This window comes from Pararge aegeria, chromosome 21, assembly GCF_905163445.1.
Source record: "Pararge aegeria chromosome 21, ilParAegt1.1, whole genome shotgun sequence".
NCBI lineage: Eukaryota > Metazoa > Arthropoda > Insecta > Lepidoptera > Nymphalidae > Pararge > Pararge aegeria.
Window position 1 is genome coordinate 14,126,193 of NC_053200.1, and position 11,457 is coordinate 14,137,649.

Genomic DNA, 11,457 nt, shown 5'->3' on the forward strand with positions numbered 1-11,457 from the left:
GTTATTTGGATGCAATGTGCATTGACCCCACATTTAATATTATATCATTTATAGGCGTTATTTGAGCAGCGATATCGAGGGGAACGAGGTCGATGCCCGGCACGCGTCTCACGTAACGTAACGTACTTGACCATGCCAGACTATGTTCTATATATCATTTTCATTTTGGGAGGGGATCCGTGCTTTGTAGTGGGCCAGTAGTGGGTGGACAACTATAGCGTGTAATTTTGTATGCCTTTATCTACAGAGCTTTTTATCAGGATGCCAACTGCAATATACAGTTTAAACACAGTTATTTTCCCACTTAATCGTTGTAGTTCAAGTTACAAGCGTTGTAGTTCTATCAACTGCAAAATATATGCTTCTGCTGCAATTTGCAGCTTATTTACTGTTTTTAAGGCTCATCTGTATATTTTATATTCTTAATGTCTTGCACAGGTTTTCCATCCAGAGTAGGTATTAAGCAAATCATGCTTCAATGCGCGTGTCTAGTAATCATACAAAAGCAAAAACCAAAAAACCTTCTTATATACTAAAAATATTTTCGATAGGCAGTGCTTTATTGCTAAAATGCACGCCATTACATACCGTAGAGAAGATACGGTGCGCTATTGAGTACACTTTTCAATAAAATGCCAGCCAGACGTCTTCATCGATTATTTCATACGAAACACATAATTTGACAAGTTCTTGTTGAGCAATTGGCACTAAGGTAACAGGTAGAAATTGCCACCAAAGTTACGGAATAGAGGGGAGGATCTATGGTAAATGTGTGCTATGATGCTATTAGAAAAAACTTTGCGACGGTATTCCACTTTGAAGGAAATGTGTATTGCGTGGTTTGGGTTGGTGGGCTCTCGAAGAAAGTTGGTAAGGAATAAAGACCTCGTGGCTGGTTCCTAAGATTCCTCGTGACTTATGGGGGTCCTCGTAGCTGGTTTCGTAGTTAGTAGCCCGCATCGGCATCATAGCTGCTTCTCTGGCTGTCGTAATGCCCTGAAACTGTACAAAAACAAGCCATTTTTCAATATCATACTTAACGTATACGTACGTTTACATCCCGTAAGAGATTTACTCGTTCGCAATCGAGCAGTCGTTTTTGAGTGTGAAAATACTTGTAAATCGGTATTAAAATGGATTTTATTTTCATCAAGTTACAGCTCTAATTGCCCTACAATTCTTCGGCTCAGTCTTTCGGCAGAAGGTATGTAAAACAAAAATCAAAAGTACAGGACTTGCGTCTCGGTAACGAGTGGCATTAGGTCTATTTTACTTTGACGTTACAGTTTTTATTACTTGAAAACGAATCCTCGATTGCGAGTGAGCAAATCCCGTACTAAGGCTACTGGTTTTATATCGGTTAAAGCGGAAACGGAAGCGGTGATAGCCCAGTGGTTAGGACTTCGGCTTTATTTTCGGGAGGGCCGATTTCGAATCGCACGTATCTCTGACTTTTTAAATTAATGTTCGTTTCAAGTAATTAAAATATCACTCGCTTCAATAGTAAAGGAAAACATCGTGAGGGAACCTGCAAACCTGAAAGTTATCCATAATGTTCTCAAAGGCGTGTGAAATCCACCAATCCGCACTGGGCCAGCGCGGTGGATTACGGCCGTTCTCATTGTGGGAGGAGACCCGTGCCCTGTAGTGGGACGGTAACTGATTCATATGATGATATCGTCTCTATCCTCTAAGCGTACACTGAGAAGATGGTAAAATAAAAAATTTACCCCTTCTTATACGGAGTCGTCTTTTTGGAGTCGTTTGCGAGCCTCCGATAATGAAATCCTAAGCACGTTGGCAGAGGGTCTGGACTGCTCGATTTTCAAGCACTGGCTTTCGGTGCACCGTGAGGCAAATAGATAATAAACTGTAGTGATTTTTGTAAAGGTTAGGTATAAGATAACCCATAAACTATGACGAACTATGTAATTAATAATTATTATTATGACGGACGTGAGTTTGCAATATTTTTATATTGCAATACTGTTACTTATTATTATTATTTTGTTATTTAATTTATCTTTTTATATTCTAATAACTGGGTTTATACCTTTCAATAGAGATTATTATTATTATTATTATTATACGGTTTTACGATTTTATTAATCAGAAAAGCGCGATGTAATCCTCATTTTTTTCAAATTTTGCAGACAAATTAAATTTTGGATAGGTTTTTAGACATGTTTTAGAGTGATAACCGACACAGAAATTTCTGGTAAAAACGATTAACTTACCATCATTGCCACCTGCAGTCAACTGCAAGCTCTTAAGGATCTCCTCAGGTATAGGTGGTGGGGTGGGCAGATGGTCACCACTTGGATGGAAGCCGTTCTCATCAGCGGTATAGGTGACGGTATAGGTCTGACCATCGTCGCCGATGTAGGAGTATGAGCCTGTCACTGCTAGAGATCCTTCTTCGGGTTGGAGACCAGGCAGAATGCGGCCTGGAAAGTAAGAGAGACTTGGAAGTAAGGCAAACTTTCATTCCGTTTGCAGTGAAACGGAATGACGCTCGCTTATGCCGTAGGAAATCAAATAGAAAAACCAATGACTAAATAACGTGCATATAAGTCCATGTTTTTGAGTGTTTTAAAAACTTGTAATACGCATGTTGTTATGCACTTTTCCATTTTTTATGAACTTTTTGTGGTGTGCAATAAAAGTATATTCATTCATTCATTCATTCATTCGTTCGTTGTTAGTGCTCTTAATAAATAAATAAACTAGTAAGTATTTATGTGAATGAACGAAACTATCTTAAAATAAGGAGGAAGTTCTCAATTCAACTTATAATTAAAATATCGCTTGCTTCATCGGTGAAGGAATACATTGCGAAGAAACCTGCGTGCTTGAGAGAGTTCTCTGCAATGTTCTCAAAGGCGTGTGAACCACCAATCCGCACTGGGCTTGCGTGGTGTGGACTGACTGGTAATTGATTGATATGATGATGATGAGGCCTACCACATACTCCGCAGGTTGAACTTTGTATTTAGGATTATTTCTTGATGGGTTTTAAAGTGACCACTTTAACTGCTCCCAGTGGCGTGCATAGAGGGTATGCTAAGGGAATGTAGATGATATGAAATGGAGAAAATCTCCATTACGAGTTAAAAAAAAATAAGGATAGGATTTGTAAGAGTCATAAAAAGCCTACCCTAAAGTATTTATAACTAGAACTGGAAATTTTCTTCATTTTATATGATCTGCATACCCTCTATACACGCCACTAACTGCTCCGTCTGTCAATTTTAACTAAGAAACTACGGGTGAACAGGCCAGTGAAAATCTTATAATATAGGACTTCACAATTCTAGGTCTACATAATAAAAGATTTTATTATCATAAAGCGATCATAAATATAACATGTTAGGTGAATTTGATAACATTCGTTAAGTTAAAACTAAAGCTAGGAGGTTTTCAAACGCGCCCTGGTCTAAGGCCCACACCAGACAGCCAGGTTTTTTTTGCTATCACCTTGTCATAGTCACATTAATATTTACCTATAAAGTTAGAGCATTTCATGAGCTTTTTTATTACACATACACAAATAAGGCAACTTGTTGATCGTGCAAAATGCATACGAGGGTCGTAGTTAAATCTAGTCGAAAGGACCCAGTTTAAATGATTTATTCGTTCATGATAGAGTAACGATGTAAACTTTGGCTAAATGCCAAGAAGCGGTTAAATATCGAGGTGAATAGTTAAGGGCGGGTAAATGGTATTGTGGCATTTTTCACTAATTGAATTTAGTTAGAACTAATTGAATGCTAAGGAATCTTACTTAATTGTTATGTTTACACTAATTATTTAGATTTAAATTATTGAATCGAAAAAAAAATTAAAAGACATTACACTTGTTTTAGTAATCTGGAGACAGAAGGGCTTGCTAATTTTGGCACAAATGATCAGCCTGGCTGCAGTGGCGTGCACTTCATACATGCACGATAGCACTGCCTACCCTTAATTTTGGATATCCCTATCCCTATACGATTTGACGGCCGATTGGCGTAGTTTGCAGCGACCCTGCGTTCTGAGTCCAAGGCCGTGGGTTCGATTCCCACAACTGGAAAATGTTTGTGTGATGAGCATGAATGTTTTTCAGTGTCTGGGTGTTTATATGTATATTTTCATAATAATATTCATCAGTCATCTTTGTACCCATAACACAAGCTACGCTTACTTTGGGGCTAGATGGCTATGTGTGTATTGTCGTAGTATATTTATTATTATTATTATTATTATTATTATTATTATCCCTAACCCTATCCCTATCCCTACTAATATTATAAATGTGAATGTAAGTTTGTTTGTTACGCTTTCACGCGAAAGCTACTTAACCGATCTTCATGAAACTTTTTATACATATTCTTGGAGGTAATAGAAATAATATAGTATACTTTTGCTTTCATTGAAAAAAAATTACGTAAGATAAAAAAATGTTTGTGAAAAAATCACAAAATCTCAGGTACATGTGTAGTTGTAGACTATGTAGCAGTATGCTGCCTCACAAAATTACGCGGGCGGAGCCTGGGCAATGCCAGTACCTCATAAATGCGAACGATTTTCATCATTTTCATCATTCGCATCAATGCTAATATAAACGCGAAAGTCTGTCTGTTTGTTTATCATTAAATTTGTATTGTAACATAATTGACTTAGTAATTATCATTTGTGCTCTAAATATTGGCTTAAACGATGAAGAAAAACATCGTGAGGTAACCTGCATGCCTGAGATATCATACTGTTCTTAAAGGTGTGCGGAGTCCTCACCAGTGCGTTCATATGATGATTCATCGGCCCACTATGGGCGCTCCTCCCAAAATTAGGAGGGGTTAAGGCCTTAGTCCACAACACTAGCCTAGTGCGGATTGGTGGACTCCATACAACGCCAGAGATGATAATGATTCCAAAATGGAAAACGAATAGGGTGAAAGTAGAAAAGTTATTGTGAATTACATTTTATACACATATTCAACAAATAAATAGTATTTCTATTTCTATTTCTACATATTTCGAATAACCGATTTGACCGATCTCATATTTTTTATGCACAAAGAAAGCTTGCTTTCTGAACACTCTCATTATATAAGCTGTCCGATAAAATAAATTTAAAAATTTGGTCGTAATATTTTATTGTAAAATAGTCTTTCCAACACCAAGAGACAATAACTGTATGTCTGTAATAATTTTATGGCAGTGCTTAAATCTGATGATATGAAAATGTATTGTCATATTGACGATTTCTTCACGTTGCTATAATTACTTTGATCTTTTTTTTTTTACTGCCTTTTAAATTCTCCTTCTGTACTTACTACTTTATGAGTGAGTGGCGCTGTCTTCTGTTGCCCCGAGTGCTCCAAATGTTATATTTATATATTTTAATAATGTAAAATGATTAATTAAATTCAAATAAGTATGAATTATAAATTTACAAAAAATTAAAGAATTACATTTCATTCAAATTAAAGTGCAATATAATTAGTTTTTTTATTTTTTCTAAGTGCTTTGTTGTTGGTGGGTTTTATGGTTCGTAGTTCCCAGATTCACTTCCCAGCTCAGGTCAATTAAATATTGGGCCAGCTAAAACTGGCCTAATACGACTATTGGACCAAAACTTGCCGAATAGTTTAAACCCTTTTGGCACGGTTTATACCACTGTAAAAACAAGGTTTAACACAAATCCCATTTTTCAGGGTAAGCGGTTAACGTCTGTTGCAGTATTTTTTTTTTATGTAGTAAAAACAAAATTTTGTATTTTTATTCAAGTGTTTTTACCTACACTTCGAGAGGAAGTACCAGTATTCGTCATATCAACCCATTTCCGGCCCAACTACAGGGCACGGGACTCCTCCCACAATGAGAAGGGGTTAAAAATCCCTATCCCTATCCCTACTAATATTTTAAATGTCAATGTAAGTTTGTTTGTTACGCTTTCAAGCAAAAACTATTTAACCGATCCTTATGAAACTTTGTACACATATTCTTGGAAGTGTTAGAAGTAATATACGATAGCTTGGTTCCTTTGGGAGAGGGGATGAAAGTTTTTGACGATTTAACACCATAACTCCGACAAATTATAACCGATTCAAATTATTATTTTTGTACTATAGAGGTTATGATATGTGTTTAAATTTGCCCGAACTTTGTGTAGATCTGATGAATGTGTTTGGATATAGAGGACAGAGGGGATTGCAGCGGACAGCAGCAAACCCCTCATTTAAGGCCTAACGATACTGAATGCTTAAATTTTTTTAAACCTACAACTAAATTGAATGCCACATCAAAAAACAAAATCAAACGCAGACGAAGTCGCGGGCAACAGCTAGTGTCTACATATAACTACATCATTGTTTAAATTGTTAAGAGATTTAAACCAATTAAATATCACTTCTTTGGAGGAAAACATCGCAACCTGGTAAGCAAGAGTTCTCCATATTTATCTGAAAGGCGTGTGAAGTCTACCAATCCGTACTTGGCTACTATGTTTAACTATATATATATATATATATATTTGCCGTTAATATAAATAATAAACATACTACGACAATACACACATCGTCACCTAGCCCCAAAGTAGGCTTAGCTTGTGTTATGGGTACTAAGATGACTGTTAAATATTTTAATGAATAATATAAATAAATAATTATAATACACCCCGAAACTGAAAAACATTCATGTTCATGACAAAAACATTGTTCCAGTTGTGGGAATCGAAACCACGACCTTAGACCCAGAAAGCAGGGTCGCTGCCCACTACGCCAATCGACCGTCAATAATAAATATATAATTTGGCCGTTAATAATGAAGTTAGGTGTCCTATGTACAACCCGGAAATGCGTTTCAGAATTATGCCTAGCTTCAGATACGTTGTCATCCGAGGTTTCCATAGCATTTCACTCGCAGATATTGCGTTAGGAAAGCTCTCAAACATCATTAAATTATGTAACAAAATCAAATGTACCCAGCTGGCGATGTAAGAGTGTGATTTGTAATGGAATACTTGAGAGTAAACCTTTGACATAAAGATTGCATCAGGGATTAACCTGATTTTATGCATTATTGAATTAAAGTACTTACTTTAAACTACTTACTTCGGCGTTTTTTTTTATATACCTTAGCATGTGTATTGTGTGTGGTTTTCGCCATTTGACTTTTGCTTGTTTTTGCCGGCGGTTTCCAAACATCGGTAAGTAAATAAAGAATAGTTATAATCATCATTATATACAACCCATCACCGGGCCACTACAGGGCACTGGTCTCCTCCACAATGAGAAGGGCTTAAGGCCGTGGTCCACCACGCTGGCCCAGTGCGGATTGGTGGACTCCACACACCTTTAATAACAGCATGGAGAGCTCTAAGGCATGCAGGTTTCCTCATGATGTTTTCCGAAAACGCACATAACTTAGTAAAGTTTGAGGTGCGTGCTGGGATTCGGCTATCACCGCTTTATTAAGGAATGCATTTAAACAAATAATTATTTACAGCACACATGATAATTACTAATTATGTAATTCTAAAAGTAAGTAGTGACTGAACCCCATTCAAATAATCCTCAATAATAATAGGCCTCAATCAGATGAGATTCGTAAAGAATTTATCCTTTCAAAGCTCAGATAAAAGATATTGAAGTAAAAATGTCTTTCGATACAGTTTTTAATTTAGGTTCCATACTAAAAGGAGCTAACCCAAAGTCTTAAGTCAAAACTTTCTTTATTTAAATTAAAATATAAAATAAACTTTTAATGCTTAATGATTTTATTTTTATTGTTCAAATTAAATTGTAATAAACATTTTGCTATATCATATATGCTCTTAGATAATACTCTTAGAAACTTTGCGTTTATAGAAAGAGAAATGGCGAGTTCGCAATATACTCGTATAATAATGTAATAAATATATATTGGTATAATTTAATTCAAGGATTCCAAACCCTGACTCCTGTCTGAGAAGCCACCCGCCCGTTATGATATTTTCGTAATCATTCCATGGTGTCGCATCAAACGAATAATAATAAAATAACTAAAAAGTGTGAAGTTAGTGCAAAAAATACTTAAGAATTCATAATATTTCCTTTTCCTAAAATTTTTGACTTTACGTGCAAATAATAAAATTTATTTACGAGTATGTATATTATTCAAAAAACTATTCATCACTTATCTTAGTACCCATAACACAAGCTACGCTTACTTTGGGACTAGATGGCAATGTGTTTATTGTCGTAGTATATTCACTATTATTATTATTATGACTATTTCCATGACAAAGAACTATAGTAGATACTGTATACCAGTCGGAGATAAAAAATTGGGGTACGAGATTCAAAGAAAACTTACCATCTTGTTCAACCTTAGTGCCATCGCTAGTTTCATAAGCATAATGCCATCCTTTGTCATCGATCTCATTCTCATATCTCAAAATCTGAGCTTGGTTTTCGTAGTCCTGGGACTGATTAGCCTGACTATCGAAGCTACGGTCTTGGCTTGCGTAGCTCTGGGACTTACTACCAAAGTTCAGGCCTTGACTTGCGTAGTTCTTGGAGTGACCGCCGTAGTTTCGGGACTGAGTGACGTAAGGGCCGGAGTCTGAATCAGATTCTAAGGGCGTTTGAAGACCAGTGTTTATAGTGCTAGCTCCGTTTTTAGGTGGTAAATAGGTGTCCAGACGCGCTGCTGTGGCTAGTGAGGCAAATGTGAGAGTGATTAGCTGAAAAATAAAACATACTGTTAAATTAATGTGCACTAGACGCTGTGATAACCAAGTGGGTAGGACTTCGACTTCACTTTCGGGGGGCAGAGTTCATTTCTCAGCCTATAACTTTACTTATTTATGTACGTTTTGAGCAATTAAAATATCACTCGCTTCAATGGTGCAGGAAAACATCGTGAGAAAACCTGCATGCCTGAGAGTTCTCCATAATAATCTCAAAGGAGGCCACCAATCCGCATTGGTCCAGCGTGGTGGACTACGGTTTTAACCCCTTCGCATTGTAGGAAGAGACACATGCTCTGTGAAGATGATGATTAGTCTACTGATGTCTTATATGATACGTGCTTTCATATGATGCGATATTGTATAATAAATAAATAAATAAATAAATATACTAAGACAATACACACATCGCCATCAAGCCCCAACGTTAGCGTAGCTTGTGTTATGGGTACTAAGATAGCTGTTGAATATTTTTATGAATATAATACATATTAATACTTATAATATACAGATAAACACCCAGACACTGAAAAACAATCATGTTCATCGCACAAACATTTTCCAGTTGTGGGAATCGAACCCACGGCCTAGGACTCAGAAAGCAGGGTCGCTGCCCACTGCGCCAGTCGGCCGCCAAATAATAGAGGGATTAAAAGCTTAGTCCCACCAAGTTGCTCTAATGCGGGTTCGCGGGCTTTAACTTTTAGCAACTTTACGCAGTGCACGCAAGAAACACTTCCTAAAAAGTGCCGCCCTGTGTGGTGTGTACACCAGACTGAGGAGTAGGTGTCAAGCCTCATGTGACTGGCATTGCACCAGTATCCAAGCCTTCCAGACCGAAACACAGCCTTATTGCTTGGCGGCTACGATAAGCGAGGTGCTAATAACTTCGCAGCTCACGTACAACGGACGGTTCAGGCCAACCAAGTACGGAGACATGCCCAGAAAAGAAAAGAAACTTCGATAATGCACCAGCCTTTTTTCTCGAATAAAAAATCCATCTTAGCCAGTGGTAGGCACTGCCAGTTGGAGATCCCGCCTCGTTTCACATATTTTGAATATTAAACTTTTCACACACAAAAAGAACTCACTAATTAGTCAAGTAATGCACACATTTTATATATACTAAAACCAAAGTAATAATTTTAATACAGGATTAATAAATAAAACACTTTTGAAACATCTTCGCTAGCACTAAAAATCCTATGAGTTTGTCATTAGAGCTTGTATCATTGCTGTAGAGCTAAATGCAGCTCTAATAGCTATAATTTTAAAAGTTCTTTAGTTAACCCTTAAACCCGTATTAAAGCAGCATCGTGTATACAAGCTCCATATCTTTTTCTCTTGAAAGGACACCTGTGTACAGCAGTTGCATATAATTTAGGCAGATGAGAAAAGTGCAGATTTTTAGATAGACTTTTCGTGCTTAATCAACATTTCTTGTAATTTAAAAATTTACTTACATACCACGGAGGTAAGAAGTATTAAATTAACATGATCCTGAGCCTATTTTTGTCTCATTGCAAAATATAGGCTCACTTATAGGAGAGAAAGAGATAAAGATATTCAAAGCTTTTACCCCCACGCTGCTATTATACGGTTTAACGGGCTTTTTACTTATACAATATACTTAGGAACTTAGTAACTAATAAAAAGTAAAGTAAAATAGAGTACTAACTAATTTCATGGCTGCTTGTGTTGGTGCGAATGTTATGGAAGTTGATAGTGAAATGATGACTTGGAGAGAATCCACCGCGGTTTTATGCTAAGATTGTTAACAGCATCCGTATCTGAGATCCCTTCACGTCTTAACTGAGCAATAGAGACGTTTTTCGAACTTGGTTTGTTGTTACTCATAAGTAGTTCAAGAGATGGTGGCTTATTTTTGCTTGGCAATAGGTACATTATTTTTATTTGGTTGGTCAAAAATTGCTTAGTTATTAAGAAAAAACAAGTAGGATCTCTTTGGTACATAACCTACTAACTAAATATCTAAAAAATAATGGTCAATTTTTTTTTTAAGTAGCTACACAGTAAGTTTACCGTATTTAAAGATACTTCATATTAATATAAATATGAATGTATGAATGAAATATGATTATTTAATACATGCATAAGGAGCAAATAACTTATGCCCATGCTTGGAAAATAGATTAAACCTGTGAAGATAAAATATTGTCTTTTTATCATGGGGAAAATGTCTCCAGCTCATGCCAGCCGTGCAGAGTGGTGAATATGCGAATTGTTGCTTTTTACAATGTAAATATAATTTTTTTTATGCTGTCGTGGATTAAAACAAGAATTACTTAAATATTTTAAGTAAAAAAAAACACTTTATAGCACACAAAGTATAACATCTACTTATAATATATAATTCATTATGAAAATTAAGCTTAATTTGCTATACTCCGCGAACAGCAGGAGAATCTGTATGGTGTTATTTATAATTTCTTCAATCCTCATACTCCACACCAAACCGATCTTCGGCAATGTACCCTCTACGCACGTTATGTTCCGAAACCGGAGCATCCTCAGGAGATGTTGACTTTACAATGAATAATTGTTAAGTACAATCTTAACAATTATATTTCCATGAATAAAATAAAACCGTTCATGATATACAATGAACAATAAAATGAAATTAACCTTAATATTCATCGAATAATATGTTGCTACCGTCTCTTGGACTATAATGATCTGGCTCCGAAGTTATTTGTAAATGGCTGCAATGATATTAATTGGCG

At 36.3% G+C, this 11,457-nt stretch overlaps 1 protein-coding gene across 1 annotated transcript; it reads right to left on the reverse strand.

Moving 5' to 3' along the window:
• Window positions 1–868: 868 nt before the first annotated feature.
• LOC120633486 (endocuticle structural glycoprotein SgAbd-2-like) lies at window positions 869–10,423 on the reverse strand. The gene is made up of 4 exons (XM_039903697.1): window positions 10,392–10,423; window positions 8,338–8,707; window positions 2,238–2,447; window positions 869–1,002 (listed from the first exon to the last, which is right to left on the reverse strand). Exons 1-4 carry the CDS (start codon window positions 10,398–10,400, stop codon window positions 947–949), a joined length of 645 nt encoding a protein of 214 aa, XP_039759631.1. The 5' UTR covers window positions 10,401–10,423; the 3' UTR covers window positions 869–946.
• Window positions 10,424–11,457: the final 1,034 nt, after the last annotated feature.